The sequence below is a fragment of the Oryx dammah genome, unplaced genomic scaffold (assembly GCF_014754425.2).
Source record: "Oryx dammah isolate SB20612 unplaced genomic scaffold, SCBI_Odam_1.1 HiC_scaffold_19, whole genome shotgun sequence".
Taxonomy (NCBI): Eukaryota; Metazoa; Chordata; class Mammalia; order Artiodactyla; family Bovidae; genus Oryx; species Oryx dammah.
This window is the reverse complement of record NW_024070203.1, coordinates 92,563,081-92,574,866: the sequence shown is the minus strand read 5'-3', so window position 1 is coordinate 92,574,866 and position 11,786 is coordinate 92,563,081. Positions and strand designations below refer to the sequence as shown.

Genomic DNA, 11,786 nt, shown 5'->3' with positions numbered 1-11,786 from the left:
GTGTGTCTCTGTGTGTGTGTGTGTGCTCTCTGAGGCCTCAGGCTGCTGGCGGCCGTGTCTGTGTGTCTGTGTGTGTGTCTGTGTGTGTGTGTGTGTGCTCTCTGAGGCCTTAGGCTGCTGGCGGGTGTGTCTCTGTGTGTCTGTGTGTGTGTGTGCACTCTCTGAGTGTGTGTGTGTGTGTCTGTGTGTGTGCTCTCTGAGTGTGTGTGTGTGTGTGTATGTGTGCTCTCTGAGTGTGTGTGTGTGTCTCTGTGTATATTTGTGTGTGTGTGTGCTCTGAGGCCTCAGCTGCTGGCGGCCATGTCTCTGATTGCTGCCATCATTTACTGAAACAGTTGCTCAGAGTGTATTTCAGAAGGAAGTCAGCTGAAGACTTTAGCACTTACCTTTAATACATGAATCTTGACAGTGCTTGACCCTCCCTTGCCAATTTTGTATTCTCTGGTTTTGTTTTGGGGTTTGGAGTAATTTTGCTTTCTTATCCTTATACTTATTAAGATTTTATCAGACATGAAAATTTTTCTAAAATTTTAAAATCTAAAATTTAAATTTAAAATTTTAAATCTGATATAATTGGAGAGTGACACTTCCACCTACCTTCCATGCCTCTAGAAAAATAAATTCTGTCTAATAAATTCTTATTCTAGTGAAAAATCCAAGCATGTTTGTTTGGTTTTTCCTAGCGACATGGCATACTAGCCTATGTGTAGAAGCAAATCTTAACAGCGTTTTGTGTCCACCAGTGTACCTTTGTATCACTGTTTTAAATTGCTTCATTTTTACCTTTTTTGGAATCTCTTTACAGTTTTTAGTTCTCGTAGCATCACGTGGGAAGACTGGAGAGGAGATAAGAGCATCCTGGTGAGGAGCAGGGGAGCGCTGACACCATGGCCCTGCTGCCTTCAGGGTCGGGTCCCTTGTGTCGCCAGTGTATTACACGGACTGATCTGTAAAACTTAATTTTGAATATATTCTTTAATTTGCCTTTGTAGTTTCCCTTAAATATGTTTGTGCTGTACGCTGTGACTCCTGAAGTGGTTAGCCGTTCAGTCGTGATTGATACCTTGCAACCCCATGGGCTGTAGCTTGCCAGGCTCCTCTGTCGATGGAATTCTTAAGGCAAGAATAATGGAGTCGGCAGTCATTCCCTCCTTCAGGGATTCTTCCTGACCCAGGGGTCAAGCCAGGCTCCCTGCAACGAAGCACGTTCTCTGCGCTCTGAGCTACCAGGGAGGCGGCGGCGCCCAGGGAGCAAGCCCTGAAACCCGTCAGCGCCGCCGTTAGAGCTCAGAAAGCACTGACGCTGCAGATGACGGTGCTCCGCAAGTCTGCCTCGTGCTTGTGTTTCACTCTGGAATTCTAGAAACAGGCTTCCGGTAGACATGCTGTTGTATTTGATAGGCAATGGTCCCAAACTAGCCAACAAAAACCCTTTCTAACTTACACTATACAGAAGAATAGAAGCTTCAAACCCAGCCGCTGGGTGTAACAGCGTTTCTAAGAGAAAGGGCACTCAATCCAGTCGCTCAGTCGTGTCCGACTCTTTACGACCCCATGAATCACAGCACTCCAGGCCTCCCTGTCCATCACCAACTCCCAGACTTTACTCAGGCTCACATCCATTGAGTCGGTGATGCCATCCGGCCATCTCATCCTTGGTCGTCCCCTTCTACTGCCCCCAATCCCTCCCAGTATCAGGGTCTTTTCCAATGAGTCAACTCTTCACATCAGGTGGCCAAAGTATTGGAATTTCAGCTTTAGCATCATTCCTTCCAAAGAACACCCAGGGCTGATCTCCTTTACAATGGACTGGTTGGATCTCCTTGCAGTCCAAGGGACTCTTCAAGACTCTTCTCCAACACCACAGTTCAAAAGCATCAATTCGCTCAGCTTTCTTCACAGTCCAACTCTCACATCCATACATGACCACTGGAAAAACCATAGCCTTGACTAGACAGACCTTTGGCAAAGTAATGTCTCTGCTTTTGAATATGCTGTCCAGGTTGGTCATCACTTTCCTTCCAAGGAGTAAGCGTCTTTTAATTTCATGGCTGCAGTCACCATCTGCAGTGATTTTGAAGCCCAAAAAAATAAAGTCTGACACTGTTTCCCCATCTATTTCCCATGAAGTGATGGGACCAAAGGCCATGGTCTTAGTTTTCTGAATGTTGAGCTTGAAGCCAACTTTTTCACTCTCCTCTTTTACTTTCATCAAGAGGCTTTTCAGTTCCTCTTCACTTTTGCCATAAGGGTGGTGTCATCTGCATATCTGAGGTGATTGATATTTCTCCCAGCAATCTTGATTCCAGCTTGTGTTTCTTCCAGTTCAGTGTTCCTCATGATGTACTCTGCATAGAAGTTAAATAAGCAGGGTGACAATATACAGCCTGGACGTACTCCTTTTCCTATTTGGAACCAGTCTGTTGTTCCATGTCCAGTTCTAACTGTTGCTTCCTGACCTGCATATAGGTTTCTCAAGAGGCAGGTCAGGTGGTCTGGTATTCCCATCTCTTGAAGAATTTTCCACACTTTATTGTGACCGACACAGTCAAAGGCTTTGGCATAGCCAATAAAGCAGAAATAGATGTTTTTCTGGAACTCTCTTGCGTTTTCCATGATCCAGCAGATGTTGGCAATTTGATCTCTGATTCCTCTGCCTTTTCTAAAACCAGCTTGAACATCAAGAAGTTCATGGTTGACGTATTGCTGAAGCCTGGCTTGGAGAATGTTGAGCATTACTTTACTAGTGTGTGAGATGAGTGCAATTGTGCGGTAGTTTGAGCATTCTTTGGCATTGCCTTTCTTTGGGATTGGAATGAAAACTGACCTTTTCCAGTTCTGTGGCCACTGCTGAGCTTTCCAGATTTGCTGGCATATTGAGTGCAGCACTTTCACAGCATCATCTTTCAGGATTTGAAACAGCTCAACCGGAATTCCATCACCTTTACTAGCTTTGTTGGTAGTGATGCTTTCTAAGGCCCCCTTGACTTCAAGTTCCAGGATGTCTGGTGATCACACCATCGTGATTATCCGGGTCGTGAAGCTTTTCTGTATTTTGGTGTGTGAGCAGCACAGCTCTAACCCAGCCCAGAGGATGTCGGGCAGTAAGAGAGGAGCAGATGCTGGGGCCTCCTGCTGTGGCAGCCACCGTGGCCTGGGGCTCTGGCAGGGAGGCTCATGGTAGTGGTGAGGAGCCCTGGGAGCTCTCTTAAATCTCTGGTGACGCTAGATAAAAGTTCACAAGTGGGTTTGCAGGGCCTTATTCAAGCTCATCCAACTAAGGCACCTTTTATTTGGCTATAGAATTCTTACAAAGATTTTTTGAAGTAGTTGACTAAGAATGAAATTGCAGATAAAGATTTACATCTCCAGCTTCTCTTAGAGAAGAGCTAACTGGCGCGCTTCAGGCCAGGTGTGCTTTCCATTCAGTTGGTCCCTTTTGTGTTGCACCGGGCAGTGTGCTCCCTCATTTACGCCGTCTCCTTGGGCTCCAGGCTTTGGCGCTGGAGACTCTGCTTGCTGTTTCTGAGCTGCCTGCCCTAGGGCTGGCCCGCCGGATGTCTGCTGAGAACTGGGATGTGTGCAGACATCATCTGGGAGGGATGGACCCTGCCAAGGAGAGCAGAGGTCACGGTGTGCTCTCCAACCCCTCCCCCCAAAGCCGGCTTCCCTTTCCTCGCACACACGCTGCTGCTGCTGCTGCTAAGTCTGTCAGTCGTGTCCGACTCTGTGCGACCCCATAGACGGCAGCCCACCAGGCTCCCCCGTCCCTGCGGGAAAATGTTTTAGGGAAGGGTAGAGCATATTTGGTGAGTTCTGCCATTTGGGGTAAGAACAGAGGAGCTCAGGAGTGTTCATTGTCATTTAACCTGACCTTCTCCCGAGCTGGGGAGGGAGTCGGAGGAGGACTGCGGGAGGGTTGTGGGGCTGGGTGCACTGTGCACCCCTCTCCTCGGCCGGCGCCCCCTGCCCTCCCCTCCCCCAGCACCCCTTCCCCTCCTCTCCCCCCCAAGGCCCTCGCCTGGGGCAGCACTGGAAGCAGGGGAGGGGGGTGACAGGAGGGCCTGAGGGAACCCCTGGGGTTGGTTCCTGCCAGAAGGGAGGAGCAGAGCTCCTGCAGTGCTGAGAAGGGGCTGCTGGTCATCTGACCGTCAGAAAGGCACTGTCCTGGTTCAGAAAAAAGGCTAGAGTTCTTTCTTCTGAAACTAAAAAAAGACTTGGATTTTTTTCTTTAAATTATGATACAATTCTACACTTTTTTAAAAATTTGAAGAGCCCGAAGAACAGACTTCAGACTTCTCCTAGCAGAAACTGCCAGGTTTTGTGTTAAATGTAAACATATACTAATGTGATGAATTTAATGGAATTAGCAGGTTACTCACTGTTACCAGCACTTTTATCAAATGGGCTGGAAAGCTTCTACATTAGGTTTGTCTTAAAAACCTTTTCTGTTTGTTTTGCATTTGTTAAATTGACTGCAGCTAACCCTTATCCACAGTGAACTCCTGAGGCCTCTAGGAAAGATTTTATGTTAGATGGAACAACAAAGCTGAACATCTCTTGTGTTCTTTGTCTGTAACTTGAAATGGGCAGATTACAGTATTGTGAATTACTTTTATCTTCTTTTCCTGAAGTGTCTATCTGCAGTAGAGACATGTTTTGCGTCACTAAAGTGCTGCCATTAACTTTGGTTTTAATTTCTGGTTTCTGTGGGAGTTTAGGCAGCTTGCAGTGTTCTGTTAGTTTCGGGTGAGTAGCAGTGGTTTAGTTTAAAGGGGCTTCATCAGCTTTTAAATGAATGTTGCCTGACCTTGAGAGGACAAGTGCTGAGGCATCCTGCAAACCCCTAAAATGATTGGTATGTGGAGTTGTGCATGTTACTGTTCATATCATGGGGATGGGAATAGATACATTTTTTCCAGTAGCGATTCTGTGGAATAACTATTAGATCATGATGCTAGTATGAAAGTAAGCTCAAATCTGACTGTTATACGGGTTCACATGAGAGAGAAGTTGTATTTTCTTACCATGTTGAATTAGACCTGGTAACTATTATTCAGAAAAGAAGTTAAATAAAAAATGTATGTTGTCTATATAAATGAAAACTTAAGAGCTGAAGGTTAGTGTGCTGATAGAGTAATACTAGGTTTTATCTGGTGTTCTATTCTAATGAACATTTTTGTATATATTTCTTTGCACTTATGCATTAGCACATTTGTAGGGTATGTTTCTAGGAATGAACTTTCTAAATTAAAAATATGAGCATTTAACATTTTTACAGGTAGTGCTAATTTGTTGTAACTTGTTCTTTTTAAAAAATGATTTTATTAGAACTGTGAAGTTGTCAGACTAGTATAAAGAACCTCCTCTAACCTTTACTTAGCTACAGAAATGATCAGTCTTGTTTAATCTATAGCCACCCCATTTCTACCCTTCTCAATAATTTTGAAACAAATCTTACATATTTTATGGATAAATAATTCTGTGTGTATCTGTAAAAGATAAGGACTTTAACAACTGATAGCCATGATAATATTCTGGTACTTTAGAATATAAAGGCTTTTGTATCATTAAATATTCAGTCATTGTGTACTTTTCAGTTGAGTCATTCATAAATGCCATTATTTTTAATGCTTTATTTGTTTGAATCCTTGTCCACATAAGCAATTGGCAGATACATCCTTTACATCTTTAAAGTTAAAAGTTTCCAGTCCATCGTTTTTTTCTTTTTCCCCCTTTACAATATGTATTTGTTGTAAACACCAGGGTTTTGATCTGTAGTTTTCAAGTCTGTGTTTTGCTAATTGTATACCTGTGGTATAATTAAAATATTAGAGTCCTCTATATTTCCTTTAAATTTGTAGTTGTATCTGGAAGCTTAATTGGATTCAGGTTTATGGATGGTGGTATGTTCTTCCATCTGAAAGCGTACAGCGTCTAGTTGACTTTTTATATGAGATTAGCCAGTAATACATTCAAAACATCAGTCCATTAATTCATTAAGGATTGCAAGATTGTGACATTCTAATTCATCTTTCTGTTTTTATTTATAAGTTGATTATTTCTGTGAAGCTGGGTGATCTGTTGTTATCCATTGGTATAGCTCATATAGCCAAGGAAAGAAAAAGCCTTGATTCTCTTTGTGTATTTAGTCAGTTTCAAAATAGTAAATTGGCTAATATCCTCCAGTGGTGATCAGTCACTTCTAGTCATTAGAAGTTATTATCTTTATCAAATTCAAATTTTTCCAGCTTCGATTGGTGAGAACCCCTTAAGTTGACTCTTAAGTTTTTGAGTAAACTTTTAACTTCCTTTCTACTATTATACCTGATGTTTCAGGCTCATCTGGTAAATATGGTATCCAGACCTGCAATCGGCCATTTGTCCTAGAAGCGCTAGTTCCTAACACCTTTATCCTTGGATCTAGCTGATCCATTGTCTTCTTAATAGACTTTATGCTAACCAAGAGAAATGCAAGATGTGTTTAATTTTTTTAACTTTTTATTTCATGTTAGCAGATAGTTGATTAGCAGTGTTGTAATAGTCTCAGATGTCCACAGAGTGGCTCACTTACACACGTACGTGTGTCTCCTTTCCCACCTCTTCTCCCATTCAGCTTGTCACACAGTGTTTGGCAGAATTCCCCGCGCTCCACAAGTAGACCCTGTTAGCTGTCTGCTTCAAACCCAGTAGGATCGACTTACAATCCCAGAGCCCCCAGCTGTCCCACCCCAGCAGCCAGAAGTCTGTTCTCTAAGTCTCAGTCCATTTCTGCTTTGTAAATAAGTTCATTTATATCATCCCTTTTAGATTCTGCAAACAAGCTGTATCATACAGTGTTTCTCTTTCTCTGTCTGACTGACTTCACTCAGTAGGATGGTCTCCAGGGCCATCCCTGTTGCTGCAGATGGCATTAGGACTTTCTTTTCCGTGGCCGAGGAAGATTCCATTGTATGTATGCACCACGTCTTGATTTGCTCCTCTTGCCAACAGGACCCTTAGGTTGCTTCCATTGTCTGGGCTGCTGTGAACATCGCTGCAGTGATGATGGGGTGCTCGTATCCTCTCAGACCGTGTTTTCCGTGGGTATGTGCCCAGGAGTGGGAGGGCTGTATCTTTAGGTTTTTCAAGAACTTCCATACTGTTTTCCATCGTGACTGTGCCAGTTTATGTCCCATCCACAAGGTAGGAGGGTTCACATGCTGTGCCCATCCTGTCTAGCGTTTATCGCTGGTGGATGTTTTCATGATGGCCATTTTGACTGGTACGAGAGGATATCTGGTAGTTTTGATATGCAAGAAATGTAAGATTTATAGTTGGTATATCTTGAATGTGGGTTGTAAGACCTCCAAACAAGAGATTGACTTTACTTTTGAAGTGGTTAATAGTATCCCCTGGAAAAGAAGACGCTCATTTGTACGCTTGGCAGTTGCCTCTACTGGGAAGTGCAGTTTCCGGTATAATCGTTGGCTTTTCTGCAATCCAAGTAGCTTGGCAGGTGTTAGGATTGGATGATAAAACGTCTCTCGGTGAAGAAAAGGACCTCAGACTCCAAGCAGTGCAGACTGCCAGTTGGAAAGCTTTGCAGTCTGTTGATGTAGCCTGGCTAAGTAATGGATAGAGGTTAAGGGAGCCTGTGAGGCTTTATTACTTCCCCTGTCGCTTGGCTGTGTGTGTTCTGTTAGGTAGGGACTTGTATTCCCATATTTATAGAATTGAGAATATAGTTATGTAGTTCATTTGAAATGAAAATTAAAAGTATATAGTAGCATATTTAACTGTAAATCAGATATCTCTCAAATTTTTTTCTTTTTCTGGGTACCAGTTATTTCAAAAGATACCAGGTCCCCAGACTAGCTCCTGTATACAATCTCTTTCCTTTTTTTGTGTTACTGTTAGTGTTAGCGTTCAAAACATCATGCATATAAAACTGTAATTTTGTGGTAGTACGGTGTGTATAGTCTGTGAGGACAGGAATGTAAGCACATCCACTTGTCCCGAAATGCCGGAGTAGTACCTGGCACGGAGAAAGCACAGGCGCCAGTGCCAGCTTAATGAGCGGCCTGTAACAGCTTGCTTCTGTTTCTGAACTAATAGTTTTAGCTTATTCCTCTCCCTTCAGAATCAGTGGCCTTTAAACTGCATTTTGTCAGCTGAGTTCACCTGACATCTGTTTAAAAAGAAACACAACAGTTATATGAATGTGTGACACTAATTCCTTCATTGAGCAGGTATGGGGAAGTGGAGGATGCTGGATACTGCGCGGTGCCCTGGGAGACAACGGTGAGGCCCCGCCCTCCAGGAGCTGCGTCTCGTGGGAGGGGCCAGAGAGAGGCCGGTGTGCGCAGTGTGCACCGCGCGTGGGGACTCGGGCGGGGTGGCCGTCGGGCTGTTAGGTTTTGTGGCTCAGATTTCCCAGCACCACCTTGGGCAAGTTGCTTACTTTCTCTGGGTCTTAATTTCCTCATCTGTATTATGTTGTAGAAGCTAATTCTTTTGGGGAAGTTTGGTGAAAATTTTCTTCCAAAATGACGTTTGAGCTGTTTTAAATTATTGAGGAACCTAAATGTGTTTTTCCTCTCCTTCCTCCTCCTTCAGATCACAGTTTAAATGTGACTGCCTTGCAGCAGTGTGTCCGTGGTACGCTCTGGCTGCCCTGCTAACTGAGGTCTCCAGCTGTGCTCCTGTTTGATTCTGCCTTCTGTCTTTCTGCTAGTACTACCGGGGGATACTTGTTTCTCTTTGCTAGTCTGTAAACTCCAGGAGAGCTGAGATCAGGTCCAGTTCACCACCACTTTCCCAGTCCCCATGTAGTTCCTGATACTTTTTAAACGAACATGCAGGTCAGGCCAGAAATAAGGGAAGGCCATTCCAAGCCTAGGAATAGCTTTACAGACAACTACACAGAGTTGTGAAAGGGCTAGTCTAGAGCATATAGAAAGGAATGGTGAAAGATAAGATAAATTCAAGATTCAGATTATAAACTGTCAGTAAACTTAGTGCTAAAAGTTGATCTTTAGAAAAATTCTCTGGTGATGCTGCTTTTGGTTTAAAAAAAAAAAAAAACATGGCTTGGGGCTGAATTGGATCAGAATTAGCTCTGAGAATTTATGCTTTAAAAAAGAAAAGAAACTCCTGCATTAGAGTCCATTTTACTGAAACACTTGGTCTAGTTTGGGTAAATACATGTATGTGTGTGTGTACATATGTATATACATATTAAAGTAGATATATGTACACACAGAAATTGCTGCACTGAAGTCTTAAGGATTTTGTTCTGTCAGTAGAACTACCTGAGTTTTTAAACAAGTAATCACGGTCAGGGTTTTTAGGAGCATAGCTGTGCAGCAGGGCCTCTGAACCCCAGCTCTATTGACATTTTGGGCCCTGAGAATTATTTGCAGTTGGGGGCTGTCCCACACTAAGTGTCTCCAGATGTTGTCAGACAACCCCTGGGGAGAAAAGTTGCCTCTGGTTTAGAACCACTGCTCTGCAGCTGTGTAAGGTGTGGATTCAAGTGTAAGACACTTCAGGCAAAGAAACCAGTTAGTAGGTTGGTACTCTGATCCAAGTGAGATGAGGTGGTCTGAGTTAGTACAGACAGGCTAGAGGGGCAGATTTAAGAGATTCTGGTAAGTAAGAATAAACGAGACTCGGTAGCCAGCTAGTCTACAAGGGGGAGGCTCTGAGATGGTTCTTCCCCGTTATTTTCCTGGTGGCGGTAATTCAGTTGCTAAGTCGCATCCTAATCTTGTGACCCCATGGGCTGGAGCCCGCCAAGCTCCTCTGTCCCTGGAGTGCTTGCCATTTCCTCCTCCAAGGGATGTTCCCAACCCAGGGACCAAACCCACATCTCCTGCATTTCGGGCAGATTCTTTACCCTGAGCTACCAGGGAAGCCCTTTTTCTTAGTTGGCTGCATGTAAAGTGGTACCATTAACCAGGATAACACGCAGAGAGAGGATTCTCTGGGTATGGCCCCAGGATTGCACGGTCTGGAGGAAGCAGGAAATTCTGTACATTACTCGCTATTATAGATCCCCGGATCCATAGAACGTTGGAAATAGAAAGAACCTTCAAAGACATTTACTCCATTTTTAGGTGGGATAAAATACATGCTGAATGTTTTCCCATTTCATCTGAAAGTTATGTTTACATTATACTGTTGCCTGTTGAGTGTGCACTGGGGTTGTATCTTTCAAAGTGTACATACCTCAGTCAAAAAATGCTAACCACCATCTGAGCCCTCAGCAAGTCAGTCTTTTCACTGATGGAAATATTTTGAAACATTGTAAAACTTACCAAAACGTGACAGAGACGCAGTGAGCGAGTGCCGGTGGGAAAGGGGCTCCACTAGGCTTGCGGAAGGCAGGGTTGCTTCGCTTGTGGCTGGTTTGCGAGCAGCCCTGTGTCTGCGGAGCGCAGGGAGACCACGCCTGCCTGTAGAGCTGCCCTTCCCAGCCCCGAGCCCAGAGCAGAGCTGCGGTTACGGAGCTGTGTCTCCATTGACCAGTGTTGGTCTTAATCTGTAACAGACACGTCTAGTCATGTTGCTTCATGGTACTTTAAAGTATAAAATGTTAATTTCCAGAAGACGGTTTGATAGCACACTGGTCTATGTCATAATTTGTATAGACTGCAAGGAATTGAAATACTGACTTCTCACAGTGCTGAAAAGTTACGTTTGTGTAACTGAGTGGATGTCTCAGTTGGATACTTCGCCCATTCCTAGTTTTTTCCATGGACGCGATGAACACTGAGGAGCCCGTTGTCTTTTCTGTCCTGCCACCAGCTCCCTTTGAGTTCCCTTTCCTTGTTACCAACAGGAATTCATTTGAGTGTTTCTCACCTTGAAGGTAAAGAGCAGCCCCCTCTGGAGATGAGTGTGCATCCGGCCGCGGCTGCTCCGCTGTCGGTGTTTGGCAAGGAGCCCGCGTCCTCCAAGCACAGCGAGCACCACCACCACCACCACCACGAGCACAAGAAGAAGAAGAAGAAGCGCAAGCACAAGCACAAGCACAAGCACAAGCGGGACGGCCGGGAGCGGGGCCGGGGGCCACTCGCCTTCCCCAGCCCCGCCGGCGGCAGGTCCGCGCGCTCCCCGTCCCTGTCAGACTGAGCCGCCCGGGACCGTTCCCCCTGCGTGCAGAACAGCATACAGACTGAGACGGGCCAGGAGACCATTCCCCCTGCGTGCAGAACAGTATACAGACTAAGATGGGCCGGGGGACCGTTTCCCCTGCATGCAGAACGGCATACAGACTAACATGGGCCGGGGGACCGTTGCCCCTGTGTGCAGAACAGTATACAGACTGAGACAGGCCGGGGGACCGTTTCCCTTGCGTGCAGAACAGCATACACACAGACTGGGGGACCATTCCCCCTGCGTGCAGAACAGCATACAGACTAAGATGGGCTGGGGGACCGTTTCCCCTGCGTGCAGAACAGCATACAGACAGACAGGCTGGGCGACCATTTCCCCTGCGTGCAGAACAGCGTACAGAATCAGCACTTCGTCAGCTGGGAAGATGATAGAAAGAAAAAGTCACCTCTTGTAGAGACTCAAGTTCTAAATATTTGATTTATATTATTTATACAATTGAAACCTAATTAGGAAAATGTGTTTTATCGTCCTGAGTAAACCACCTCATCCGGTTTCTTCCTGGAAACACACACACAGCAGACCCTTCATCAGGCCATTGTATGCACAGGCAGCCTCCATCTCATCATGATCTCCATGTGTACTGCCAAAGTCAATGATGTTTTACAGCCTTTGATTGATACTAT

At 44.9% G+C, this 11,786-nt stretch overlaps 1 protein-coding gene across 5 annotated transcripts in view; it reads left to right on the top strand.

Annotated features, from left to right (window-relative positions):
• TAF2 (TATA-box binding protein associated factor 2) overlaps positions 1-11,270 on the top strand; it is a 90,770-nt gene extending 79,500 nt beyond the window's left edge. For 2 of the 5 annotated variants that reach the window (XM_040261786.1, XM_040261784.1), the window contains one exon: positions 10,826-11,270. In XM_040261786.1, coding sequence (XP_040117720.1) covers positions 10,826-11,118 — 293 coding nt within the window. In that variant the 3' untranslated portion in view covers positions 11,119-11,270. Of the gene's footprint in view, positions 1-10,731 lie in introns of all 5 variants that reach the window. The other 3 variants (XM_040261785.1, XM_040261788.1, XM_040261787.1) reach the window with 2 other exon arrangements.
• The last annotated feature ends 516 nt before the right edge of the window (positions 11,271-11,786 follow it).